At 37.1% G+C, this 14,396-nt stretch overlaps 1 protein-coding gene across 1 annotated transcript; it reads left to right on the top strand.

Annotated features, from left to right (window-relative positions):
* Positions 1–2,011: 2,011 nt before the first annotated feature.
* Positions 2,012–13,992, top strand: LOC148160069 (ankyrin repeat and SOCS box protein 7-like). Its single transcript, XM_088004015.1, has 6 exons — positions 2,012–2,052; positions 2,132–2,277; positions 4,080–4,144; positions 5,241–5,452; positions 6,588–7,193; positions 11,847–13,992. The coding sequence occupies exons 3-6, from the start codon at positions 4,107–4,109 to the stop codon at positions 11,984–11,986; spliced, it is 996 nt and encodes a 331-aa protein (XP_087860141.1). The 5' UTR covers positions 2,012–2,052; positions 2,132–2,277; positions 4,080–4,106; the 3' UTR covers positions 11,987–13,992.
* Positions 13,993–14,396: the final 404 nt, after the last annotated feature.

The raw sequence follows: 14,396 nt of genomic DNA, 5'->3' as shown, positions 1-14,396 counted from the left end.
TTTATTGGAGATTTTAACTGCACTATTCAGCACAGAACGACCAAATCTAATTTTATCACTTTTCCTAAACTCTTCCACTTTCTTTTGAATATTATAACAGCAAACCTTGACTTCTTCACCCTATTGATCTTGCCATTTTTTTCTTTACATACAGCTTAGCTATATTTTTAACTTCTCTTTTGCTCATTTTTACATTCATATCAACATTTTTTGTAGGATTTTAGCAGGGAATCATAACTGAGCCCTACAGCACCTACTGTATCTTAATCATGAACAGATTGAATTATTCAATGCCCAGTCTAGATCCCACATTGTTGATAACGTATTCCTGCATCAAGAAAGTCTTTGGTTCAAATCTCTGCCTCCCCTGATTGTTGGAGGCAGGTAGGCACCAGTTTGAATACTTATTAATGTGCAACTTGAAGATCTTTTACCTTTTATAATGTCATCAATATTGGTATTAGTTCTCTCTGTACTGTTAAATTATTCCTCATAATATTTAAATTTGATGATAAGATATACATACTCTGTTTCCTAACATTTTAAAACTTTGCACTGTGTTACTATACTTTCTAGCTCTTCTTTTTCCTGGCAGACTTTGGTCAGGCTTACTGAATTCCAAAACCAAAAAGGACTAATCATTGTGTTATTTATTGCAGTTTCTTCTGACTTATCTTGAATTATTGTACCAAACTATTGATTTGCTTTGTTGTTGTTTCTTTTGGACAGTTTATTGTGCAATTCCTGATCAGCTATTACCAAATGATGGGAGTGTGTAACAAGAAATGGGAGAAAGAGAAATAATTTTCATATTCAAGTTATATTGTTTCTTATTTTTCATTCCAAATAATTCTAGTCTAATTTATGTGTCAAAGAAAAGTTTGTGTGCAATAGTCTAAAATGGTGCATATTTGAATTAGAGTAAAGAGTAATCATCTTATCATTGGAGAGTTGTGTCAATTCCACCTTCCTTTCTCTCCAGGATTTAAGCAACTCTAATGTCAACAGATCCAAATTCTGGCTTTTTTGTCTGAAATTGCTGATATTTTTTTACTTTAAAAATGACAGCACTGCCACCTGTGCCTCTGAGGAAAAGCATATGAGAAAACAAGAGGGAGAAGCATTTTCCAGTGCAAACATATGGAGGATTTTTCCATCTATGCAACACAGGCAAAAAAATAACACTAACAGAATTCAATCTTCCGCCTCACTCTGTCTGCTGTCAATGCTCTTTAAATCTCCGTTTAAATGATAGTCTTCCATGATGGAAGACTATCATGACGCCATTAAGTCTTAATGGAACAAGAGATGTTTTGAACTTTGTCCTTCTCTTTCTGGTCCTGTTCTGCATCCATGAAGCTTCCTTTTCAACGCCTCTGGGATTTAGGGTTGTAGCTTTGGTTATTTGAGTTTTTTTGATGGTAACCTACAGACAAGGATTAGAGCCACTGGGGGAAAATAAAGCAGTTCTGACTTTAGTCTCAGAATTCTAAATTTAGTCTCAGAATTCAGACTTTAATCTCAAAAATAATAATTCAGATTTTTTTTCCTCAGAATTCTGAGATTAAAGTCAGAATTATTATTTTTGAGATTAAAATCAGAATTCTGACTTTTTTCCTAAGAATTCTGAGATTAAAGTCAGAATTTTTTTCCCCCAGTGGCCCTAATCCTCTTCCGTAGTAACCAGTCGCTCATAGTTGTAAAAAAACGATACCTTATCGCCACAGTACCACATCATAATTGTAAAAAAAAAAAAGTGAGAGCAAAAATCCTCCCAGCCGCAGAGCATTCAGAACCAGATGAATAAGTGTTCGAACATGCAATGAATCAACCACGAACATGATTAACAAAATAAATTTTCTTTATTTTGTTCTGTTCTGCTCTCTATCTTATTTGTTATACTGGGAGCATTTTACCTTTTCCAAACCACTTCCCTGTAAGGATAACCTTTTATATCCCATCACCTTTTGTTCATTTTGATCATATAGAGCTGCATATGCTCTTATTGTGAAGAAGAGGAAGAAGAAGACGGAAGTTTGGTTGTTTTTCCTGGTGAGGTCACACTGTTGTCACAGAGACTTAGTAGTTGAAGCGATTTTGACAGCAAAATGAACTTTGACGGAACTTCCAGGTGTTGTTGGTGAAGTTTTCCTGAACCCTGAGCTGTGCTGTTTGCTGTGGAATCTGAGCGGAAGGGAGCAGAAATATGCAGCTTTGACAACTCCAGTCTTCCCTGGAGCTGATTGATTGGCTAAACGGCTGCTTATCGTCTGCACAGTAAGTCTTTGTTTTATCGAAGCAGAGGTACCATTTTTGACTGTAAATGATCAGTATTAACTTTATTATCGAAAAATCCACTGCACTGCTGCGTATTAGTCCCTGGCTCGGTTCCTGAAGGCATAGAAAAGCTAACGAGCTAACGCTGGGGAGTTAGTTAGCCTGCTGGCTAACTAGCATCAGCTAGCAGCCTGGTAAAAATAACATCCCTAAATTGGGCTTTTGTTCGAGGATTCTGGCAAATATTATTTCTCTAAAGTCCAGACCGAATATCCTTTACATTTGGACTCTTATTAGTTGGTTTTCATGCTACAAATATGTACAGTTTAATGTTAATTCTGTTTTGAAACACTGCTACTTTGTTGTTCTCATTGTTAATTTCCCAGTCTGTTCCATTAACCATTTAAGTTGCTAAACATTTGTTGTTCCAAAGCTAAGCTACACCGTTTTAAACTGAAAAACAAATTATCAGTTTAAACAGAAGATTTAGTTTGAAATGTAACTGTTCTGCTTCATTTTGTTGTTCTAAAGGCTTATTTTATCATTTACAACATGTGAACACTTCTTAACTTAATATTTGTCCTTCATAATTCACTTTATTTTTATTTATTTTTTGTTTCAGTCTTGTGTGTTAGTACCCTGCAGGATGAGTATTCATCATGTGCTGTGCAGTCTTTCCCAGTCTTTCACATTGCAGCCTGTTCAACTCAAAGTCACAAGGTTTAAAGGTTAAAACACTACACTAGGGAATGCATGGAAGAGGATTAGGGCAACTGGAAATAAAAAAAAAAAGTTCTAATCTTTTTTTTTCTTTTTTTTGGCAGAATTGAGTTTAATTCTGGTTCTAATCCTAGAAACAGGGCATCTCTTCAAAAAGGCGGTTTCTTTAACATTGTCCAATGTAAAGTCAACAGACCGATAAAATGCACTTATATGCCTTGCAAGATATTTAAGACATTCAGCATGTTATTCTAATTTTAAAGGAATGCTATGAAGACAGAAAAAAACAAATGTAAAGGTACCATGGAATAAATTATTCTCTACATTATTACGGTTGTGAGAATAAAATAAAAAATATCGTGGAGAACATAAGTGAGTTGGTGGGTGTGTAACATTCAGGGCTGCTCAGTTATGAAGAAAATAAGGTCTCATTTAAAACTGGCATAGTTGCTCTTAAGTTTGGAAACACCCTATTACTGGTGTTAATTCTTATTATTAAAATTATCTTTTTTTTAATTATATCTTTGTACAATGTGGCCTTTCATTTATACATAATGTCTAACCATATACAATAGCAAACTGTCAGCTTTAGATTTAGATTTAATCAATCTACACAGAAACAGAGGGAAAAGTGTTTTGGTATCTTTGCTACCGATGGCTGGTCACATCGTCCTGTCAGCTGAAGTGACCAGTTTGGTCTTCATTCATTCATTTTAAAGGTTGGAAAACTTTTTGTGTTGAGGTTCTACTCTAGAGTTTCTTCTATTTTCTTCATCGAGAGATTTAGTGTGGTTAAGATTACTAATAACTTTTTAGCATTTAAATCATTTTTGGACAGCTTGGCATACAAATCAGAATTGAAGCAAAAAATTGGTAGCACAGCTCTAGAAGCCTCCACCTTTTTGTGGGTTTATCCTGGAAAATGTGTTAGGAAAGCCAGGGAGCTTTACTTAATTATGTTGTTCTACATATAAAAATAAATCTGAACACTTCAGTGCTGGCGTGAAGAAATTGGCGATTAGAAGAAGAGGTGAAATACGATTTGCTCTTCATGTTGTGATTTATCTGTCTTGATTTTGCAGCAGAACATCTGCAGGTGCAGCAGCAATATGACTAAGAGAAGCCCATCTCTTCAGCTGGTTAAAAGGTACATTTTGATTTTAATCATATTGTTGTTGTGTTAAGTAAACCATGAGAAATATGAGATGAAATTGATTAAACCTGTTTTAAAAATTAACTTTAACTTGATTCATCCTCTGTTCCTTAGAAACAGTTTGTTATATTGTCTTCTATAATGGAAACTGAGATATTGTTGCTTTCCTAAAATAATGGTCAAAAAATGACTTAAGCCAATTATTTTAGGAATAAAACGATGTTGTGTATATACATATAGGTTTGACAATAATGTAAAGTTACTTTTTGTAATGGATTAAACTGGACTCAAAATTTATTGTAAGGTCTATGCAGTTGAAAATTTGGATGGATTTAGCAAGTTGTGATTATTATTATTATTACATTTTAAAAAACTAAAAAGTAAAAAAAACTGGGAATGCCATTTTTTTCAATTAATTAAAAAAATCAATTAATAATACTTATCATGTAGCAAAATATAATGGTGTCATAATTCATATGATCTAAGTATCTTCAAAGGCTTGTTGTGGATGGTGTTGCTGTGGGAACAGTTGGTGTAAGATTAGTTTTACATTTTAGGACCTACTGGTTCTCAAAAATGAAACCAAAATGGAAAGCAGTTGATGAAACACTAACTATTAATACTTTTGAATTAAAAGAAAAAGTAGCTTCCAGCCGCTGCTACTTCAATGCATACCTCAGAATCAGCGTGTGTGAGCAACTCAGTAAAAGTTAGACAGACTACTTGGTCAGTCCAGGTGTTTAACTCAGAAAGGGAGGCAAGACATCATGTATCTTAGAGAAGATTTTGTTTCTGCAAGTCAGTCTGGCCATTTCCAACCTTTATGAAATTCATTATTTGATAGCGAGAAAGTTGGTTGACAAGTCTACAGACAAATATCCACCCAGCATTATTTCACAGATCTGCCAACAGCTACAAAAAGCGGGTGGCCAAGATGCATCTTACTGAGGGACATTAAAAAGTTTAGATGTCTCTTAGCAAGACAAAAACCTCAAGTTATCTTCAGATAATAACCCCATTGAGAGCCACAATGTATTTCTTAGTTTTTCCAAAATGAACAGGTAAAAATTCCTGTTGTGAAATGTGACAGGATGCTGAACCATCACTGCAGAGGGAACCCTGACCTCCATGAGGAGCTGCAGATCCAGGCTGCTGTGGCAGCGGGGGACATATGCACCGTCAGGAGGATGCTGGAGCAGGGCTACTCGCCTAAGATACGGGACGCCAATGGGTGGACGCTGCTGCACTTCTCTGCTGCCAAAGGAAAGGAGCGGTGTGTCCGAGTCTTTCTGGAGCATGGAGGTCAGAAGCTGATGCTTTTGTTTTTATTAGTTTTCGTTATCTTGATCAGTCCTAGAACAGCTCCTTGAAATAGAAACATGAATTTTATATTTATCCTGAAAGGAAACTGACTTCTGCACTTGAGCCTGTTTGTTAAAACAAAACAAATGGTTTAAATCACCAGAGAAAATGCAGCCATTCACTAACATCATCATTCCTAACAGAGCAAATCACTGCAGGTCTACACACATGAATAATTGAGAGACGGGGATGATGAAAAGTCATTAGAATACCTAGAGATAAGTAGTCCGGTATAGACTGTGTACCTACTGGATTCCAGGCAGCTGCAGGCTTAGATGTTTAATCTAAGCCAAAATTATATTCTTGGTAGTTGAGCTCAGGCGTCTGTGGTGTGTTTCAAAATGCCTACAATACAATCTCATCTATAAAGGAGAATACATGAAATAAAGTTGTGTTAATCTACTTATGATAGTCTAAATGGAAGAGGAGGTAGTTCACTCTGGTGAGGAAAGATGGTAAGATGTAGAAGTTAATTAGACTAACTTATTCACACATGTCCCCAAACTGCCCTACTCCTATCAATCACACATCCCAGACGAACTGTGCTTGACTCACCCTGCGGTAACAACAAATGACAAAATGGAGCTGGGCTATGTTAAACAAAATCTAAAGAGACTAGAAGTTACACTTCCATTAACGTCCTCTGCTGACACTCCTAAACTACAAGCAGATTACAATTCTAAAACAACACAGAAAATCAACGTCATTGTTCGCTACTTCACTTTCTGTTTGCTGGTTGGCCTGGTAGAAATTCTACTGGAGGAAACCAAGTTAATGGGAGAAAGTCCAGACTGTCTGTGAAGTGAGATTTGAATTAAGCGGCATTGCTTAGGAAATCAATGGCCAGGCAACCTTGGTGGGTGAGCTGGCAACAAGAAGCCTCTGGTGTTAGCCCCAAAATACTTAGTTAATACAAAATAATGGAATTGTATATTCTAACATGTTTCATACAGCCAACAGTGACCTGTTACGGCAAATAATTAGTAATGGAGTTCTAGGAAATCCTATTTCTTTCACCTCAGTACTAAAAGCAGGTAATGATGCAGTTCACTTGTTTCCATTCTGCTTCGCACAGCGGACCCCACAGTGAAGGACTTCATTGGTGGCTTCACAGCCCTTCACTATGCAGCTATGCATGGCAGGGCTCGCATTGCCCGACTGATGCTGGAGTCCGAGTATCGCGGCGACATCATCAACGCTAAAAGCAACGATGGCTGGACACCGCTCCATGTGGCAGCCCATTATGGCCGTGACTCGTTTGTACGCCTCCTGCTGGAGTTCAGGGCCGAGGTGGATCCACTTAGTGACAAAGGCACCACGCCGCTGCAGCTGGCCATCATCCGTGAGCGCTCCAGCTGCGTACGGATCTTGCTGGACCACAGCGCCAACATCGATATTCAGAATGGTTTCCTGCTGCGCTATGCCGTCATCAAAGGAAACCATTCCTACTGCCGTATGTTCCTGCAGAGGGGGGCAGACACAAACCTTGGTCGCCTTGAAGATGGACAGACCCCCCTGCATCTGTCAGCCCTTAGGGACGATGCGCTGTGTGCTCAGATGCTCTACACATACGGGGCTAACACCAACACCAAGAACTACGAAGGCCAAACCCCCGTAGCTGTGTCTATTAGCATGTCTGAAATTAGCCGGCCTTGCCTGGATTTCCTGCAGGAGGTCACCAGTAAGTGTCACACTAACACTCCAACACTTGGCATCTATATAGGAAACTCAATTGGTTGGATAGAGTCTCACTGCTGCACTGAATAGATGCTGTAAGCAGTGGTTTAGTGATCCAGTTCAGGGTTTCCCCCAGAAAACTTGCTAAGTCCGGTGGTCTGGGTGCCGAGGCGGTCCACCGGCAGCCCACCATGTTTTTGTGTTAAAAGATGTTAAATAGACAGGAAATGTAAAATTATTACTGGGTAATTATATGTTACGGAAAAACATCACCAGTGACACAATATTTAAACAACTAGTCTTAAAAACAACTAATCAAAAAATACAATTAAAATGATTATCAATTATTTGCACTTCTGTTTAATCCAAAATACGTCAGCAGCTCCACAAGGACCCCAGGGCTTCAGGGACCCATAAATGCTATATATACATGTAATTATTTTTTTTTATCGAGAGGATCAATGCTGCTAAATTTGATTTAATGGTTTCAACACCCATAAATTAAAAGATTTTAAATTGTTTAACATTTATATGTAAGATTTTAAGGAGCTGGCAATTTTACTTTGTAAAAATTCAAAGAACAATATTCATAGTTAAATTGTTACCATAGCTACAATCTAATGCTATGAGTTTAATCTTTGAGTTTGAGCTTTGTTTGTTCATACAAATTAAACTGCAATTATAACTTATTGCCTTATAATAAGTTAGAATTATAGCTTATTAACCAATGAAACTAGTTCCCCTCCCCCAGATTTCACTAAATTTAACACAGAAGCTGTAAGTGGTACTGATGGTTTTAGCAGCAAGAGGGACCCCTAAATCAAATTCTGCTCCAGGCCTCATGCAGCCTTGGACCGGCCCTGCATGATGAGTTAAATCCACTGCACTGCGCAAAGATGCACAACAAACGGAAGATTTAATTCAATGCTACTAATGTGGCTTTAGTAACTCTTCCATTTCGTGTCTGTTGAGTTTTTAACAAGGGAACACAGAAACTATTTTGGTTGGTTCAGTTAATGGGACGAGTTAATCAGATCTCCGCGCAGCCGCGCGCATTAACTCTGGTTGACTAAGTGGACAAAGCATTTAGTATGGTCTGATACATTGTAACCGGAAAAATACTGCTACTAATAATAAAAAAATATAAAACCAGCGTGATGCGTGACTGCGAAGCGGCGAACGCGAAAGCTCCTCACCAGGCTGAACCAAACATAAATCATTCTCACCGCTCGCTCAAAGCACCTCTGAACAAGTTATTTCTGCGGTTCACGTAGAGCTGTGCAATCAGAGCTAATGCGGTGGAGTTTAAACTCTTACCTTGATCAAAAACTCTGGAAAGAAACATAATTACTCACAGGGGGTTGATGTAAATATCCATACAGGTCAGCTAGTGTCTAGTTTGAGTGAAAGGAGGCGCGGGATCCACGCTGAGGTAAACTTAAGTCATCCAGCTGAGACAACGCGCAGAGGCGCCAGCGGTGTGATTGGACAGCACGCTGACCTAAGATATAAGATATATATTATAAACCTAAGATAGGTTTATAGTTTATGCATAAACTATAAACCAACAGAGAAAGCAACAGAGACGCTTGCAATACGGCAATAAAAAGCGTTTTTTTTTTGTTTTTGTTTGTTTTTTGTAAATATATTTTTCTAAAAACATAAACAAGAAATACTTAGCCTTGTGTCGGGGCTAGCAAAGCATGGCGGGTCGCCAGGCCTAATACACTGGCAGAACCCCTGCAGTTCACTCTACATATTTGCAGTGAAATTCAATATAATTTGTTGGTTTGAAAAGCCTTTGGGTTTTACCAGCATGTTTCTTCTGACTGGAAGAAACATGCTTCCAGTCAGAAGAGGACTACAAAATGTAGTCAGGTCAGGACTACATTTTGTAGTCCCGACCTGAATCTGTGAGAATCTGTGGAGAGATCTACAGATTAGGGTGATGGCAGTGAGACCTTCTAACCTCAAATACTTGGAGTTCATCACCAAAGATAATTTTGGTGCAAAAGGCTGCTCAGCAATTATAAGAAGGGTTTGTTTGCCAATCGGTTATGCCAATAAAGATTTGTATTGTTGACAAAGATGGACATAAAAATTATGTCTATCTTTTTTTTTATTATTATTAATTTGAAATTGAGACTTCATATACATCAACATTTAGATTTTACTCAAACTAAGGAAAGAAAAGATTTGGAGAGCCATAGACCCCACGGACGTATTTACATGTTTCTGCTCCTTTTTAAAAACAAGATGGAAGAGCAAAAGTACCTATAAATTAAATTTTGGTATGTAAGGATTTAAGTTTATAATGTGAATCTTATGAGCAGTTAGTATCTTAGCTACACTAAACAACTCTGAACATATGCGTTTTAGATGAGCACAGATTTTTAACATTTATTTCTAAAGCTGAAGTGAACAGCCAATCAGAGCCCTGCATCAAGAAGTCTGATTGTGTGTAGTAGCTGTCAGTTTTACGGAAACAACCGCTAGACAACAGGATGAGTTTAGGGATAGGTCTATATGATTATAGAAATAATCAAATCTTGATCATTTTGTTTAACTTTATAATCAGTTATTGAAATGATTCAATGTGGTTAGAAGAGCAAAGTTTTTAGAGAACAGTCATTAAACTTGAATCCACCTTGTACTGTAACTAGTGAAAGACTCTTCACATTTCTTTAAAATCCTAGTTGCATTCAATAATATAGTTATTTTCTGTATGTAGATTTTCTCTGGTTGCACAGATTTCTTGTGTTGCTGGATGGTGTAATGTTTTTTGTATATTTTGAAGCTGAAGATTAATATTGAATGATTAATTACACAGCCTGATTAAGTACATATGGTCAGAAAAACTCTTTATAGGAAACATTTGGTTTGTGTAAAAATCTGTAAAGTAGTGTTTACCTAAATAACATTTGTTCTTGAATACAAATATTTTAGAGATGCTAAAACTTGGAGTCAGCCTTTGATGTGTGTCTCTAGCTGGCATTTTGTAATAATGCAGGTAAAATCCGTCTTCAGATCATCCATACTGTCCATTTTTAGTGTAAAAAAATATACAGAGATTTTCAGTGGCAGTGGAGGGAGACATTTGAAAAAGCATTGAGGGACTTTCTGTTCCAGAGCCACAGATCACCTGCAGTGTTATGATTGAGACGTAACAATGCCTGCATTCCTCTGCTGCTGCCTCAACTTTGATATCAAAGGTAACAAAGAGCTGTGTGCTGTCTGAGACTGGACCGGGCCTTTGAGGGACTCTGGATGTTCAGCTGGATCACATATCTACAGGCTTACTGATTACACCTCAACTTCTGACATGAAAGGGACCATGCACCATCCAGTGACAGGCACTCTGTTCTCCTCAGCCACTGTACATGTCAGCTTCACTTCCATGTTAGTTTTTTTTGTCCAGAAAAAACATGTACTGTATATTTACATTTATTTATACAGTTAAACTCATAAGTATTCATACATGTGAAAGATCAACCAAGAATTTTGTCTGATTGGACATAAGACGCACAATTCTCAAAATATAATAAAACTATGGAAGTTGATACTCGTTTAACATTTTATTAAAAACTGGCATGTCAACGAAATTTATACCCTTTTCAATAAAAGTATTTATTGGCAGTACAGCAATTAAAACCTTCTTATGATTGCGGGTCAGCTTTGTGTTTCCTCTGTTATTTTGATGTATTTTTAGTGATGAGCTTCCAGAGTGATGTTGGAAGGCCTCTTACCATCACCCTAATCTTTAGCTTCTTTACTGATTCTGTTAGACTGAAATCAAGACAGGTTGAGCCACTTCAAAATGTGTCATCATGAAGAGGCATTTCATGACACATTTTGTCATGAATCAGACAACTTGTTGTCTGATTCATGACAGACAACTCATGAAGACAACTTGTAGGTAAAATGAAAACTTTTAAGCTGAAATCTACCATGGGTATGAAGCTTAGCTGTATATATAGATTTTCTGTTTCTATATTTTAAGCATGATGCATTTTTCTGTGGTGACGTCTGACATTTGTGAGTTTTCTAATCCTCTGAGAATCATCTTTAAACCGGCGTTTGCTACGTAGTTGCAAAGTTGCCAGTTTAGCATAGTTTGCTACACTGGCAGGTCTCCCAGATGGACCAGCATCAGTCTACCAGTTCAATTTATCAGGGCTGTTTAATTTTAGGAAATAATTTGATGGCGTCTTTAAGTTCATTAAGTACTGAACTAATTTGGGTAGTATTTCAAATGTAAATGGGTTCTGAAAGAGACGTTTCTGGCGTTTCCTGAAACGTCTCTCTCTGGAAGCAGGTTCCAGAGTGTCACCAGAAGGTGGTAGTGCAGGTCATGTTGCTCAGAAGAAACAGTGCTCTGTAGAAACACCCATCAAAAAGAAAAAGACCTACAGACGGACATCTAAGCAGTCCCTCCTACAGACACATCTGATATCCAGGATTACATCAAATATCTGTGAAAATAAGTGAAAACTACTGGAAATGTCTGTAGATTATTCAAAATGTGTGTTTTGGGGAGGGGGATGGAGGGCTCACAGTGTGAAACATTACAAGATTTACAATTATTTCCATTCATATGTTTAAGTAACTAACTTTAACAAGTTCACTTATTTGGTAATTGTTTCTTTTCCATTTTCAGGGCAACCTCGGAGTCTCCAGGACCTGTGTCGAATAAAAATCCGTCACTGTATTGGCCTTCAAAGTTTGAAATTCTTGGAGGATCTTCCAATTGCAAAAGTTATGAAAGACTATTTAAAACATAAGTTTGACAGTTTGTGAAGGAGCTTGGAACAAGCGGACAGACGGTGACGGGCTCTCTGTCAGACTATGCAAGCATTATGATTCTGCTCTAGAAGGATGCTCTGCTTTGTTCTGTACGTTCTGAAGATTTGGTCCAATCAGATTTTTTTTTCTTTATCAACACTCTATTAAGCCTTATTTAAACTTCTTGCAGTTGCTGACAATTTTTAGTAGGCACTTTTTTTTAGGAGACTGAAACTTACTTGACTGCATATGGCATTATTCCCATAGTAATAACATTTACCTTTTATACATATGTTATCCCATTGGTGAGAGTTTTGAAAAATTAAAGCATGGGCATGTGGATTTTGTATTATTTTATTTTATTTTTTTAATAAAAATATGGAAGGTAGCTTTTTGTATTCAACTGAGACATTGACAGAAGATGCCCAGTCAGAATGGCCAAAACTCTGAACTGGAACCAGTATTAACACGGTGCAGCAGGAGTAAAATCTGAAACCTGCTTAGAGTGTGTGGAGGAATCTGCAGCAGGAGCAGAGTGGTAGATGCAGCAAGCTTCATATCCACCACAAAAGGCTACAAGGCTATGTAGTAATTATTAATTAAAGGTTTGAATGATTCTGACAGTAATTGTTACAATCCAAAGCATTTAAATGCTTGCAGTTTAAGTCTGTACCACCACAACTTTTCTGGCAGATTTGTGGGAGTTTTTTGTTTTTTTATCATCCTGAATCTCATTTGAAGAACAGTTAGAGGAAACCATGTAGTCTAAAGTTTCCTCAGGATTTAGATTTTTTTTTTTGGGGTGGGGGTGTTATGCATGGAGGTAATGCGTGATTATATCTTACCTCTAGTAGATGACTCCCTTTATGACCTCCATATGTATCAGGAGAATTAAGTTTGGCTCAAAATATCTGGTTGGGGTTTCAAATGAAGACTAGCTTATGTTTTTTTTGGACATTGTAACATTTGGACAGTTACTCTGGACACACACAGTTGTTTTTGTGTCTATTTTTCTTTAAGTGCTTCACATCTGAAGACTGTTCCAGACCTTTCATGGTCTGTGGTAAATAACCACGCTGCTGCAGACATGACTGGTTTAAACAGATCTTATAGACCAGACTTGTTTTAAAGTAGCAGAGGTCATCTTCAGTCCAGATCCTGTTCTGACCAGCTGTCAGCTGAATGCCCATCCAGACAGAAAAGGTGAAAGAAATTAATTTTAGATAGTATACCATTTATAACCAATGCAAAACAATTCAAAGTCTGCCTTTTAGAGTTCAGTTGAGGTAATTTTGAGCTGAAACATTTATGACTGGATGTGAAATGTTTTCTTTAGTTCATGATATTTTCTAATGCTTAAAAATGTACTTCATTTTTATTTTTTAGGTGAGGTCAAACAGAAATGTGGATATTACATTGAAAGATTTGCAGTAAAACATAACAAACTGAACCCTGATGGCTGATCAGTGTGGGGGTTTTGATCCACTTGATCTGTCTCTGAATTCCTCTGAGGTGTCATTAGTGGCAGGTTAAGTGGAATTTGAAAAGCTCTGAATGTATTCAGTGAATTCACATATTAACTTTTAGTGGCTAAGAAAACCAAGTGTAAGTTTTTAAGCTAATACACAAATCTGTTTGCTGAAGACGTTTCATCTATCTTTTTTACGAACTACAATACAAATCAGTTTTATTTTCAGACATTGGTGAAAGAGTGTAATGTGGTAATTGTTTTATTTTTTAAACTTACGATATGACAGCTCCAGTGAACCTGCTATGTCCATTCCTGTGCCACGGTGGAAGCACTGTGGAGCCCTCACCGTTACTCTAAAGCAGTCGTGTTTTCAGGAAAACTGGCCTTCACAGCTACCGTCAGTGTAAATATGTTACGGCCTATTTATGTAAAATCTGTTCAAGCAATAATCTGGTGTTCCCGACATTTACATTTTGGAAAGTCTTGTAACTTCTTTGGTGTGAATTAAATATTTTATGTGTGTGAGTTCATTAAAGTTTCATTTTGAATATGTTGTCTGTAATATGTATACTTTTTTTGCCTGTGAAGTTATGTGCTTTCTTCACCCTCTTTTGCAGCAGCTTATTAAGCAATTAAAAAATAACTTGGGGTATGTTTTCTATCTTTGCCGTCACAATGCCTAAATTCCTGATATTTTTATAATCTGTATTGCATGATGTTATAGTTTTACATGAGGCCGTATCTCTGTTGTTTCTGATAAAACTTCTCATAGAGATGACCAGCAGTACTGTATGATGTGACTTTAACTACATTTTTCAGATGCAGATACGGCCTCATTCACATGTCAATAAATGTTTTTTTACTTTTCTTTGCAAGTAAAAGAAATGACAATATCACCAAACAGTTGATTTAAGTTGTTCGGTTAGTGAAGCTTGTAAAGCTCCATTAATAGTG

Source organism: Poecilia mexicana, unplaced genomic scaffold, assembly GCF_051168715.1.
Source record: "Poecilia mexicana isolate PSO_F unplaced genomic scaffold, ASM5116871v1 scaffold_3, whole genome shotgun sequence".
Taxonomy (NCBI): Eukaryota; Metazoa; Chordata; class Actinopteri; order Cyprinodontiformes; family Poeciliidae; genus Poecilia; species Poecilia mexicana.
This window is presented reverse-complemented; position numbering and strand designations above follow the sequence as displayed.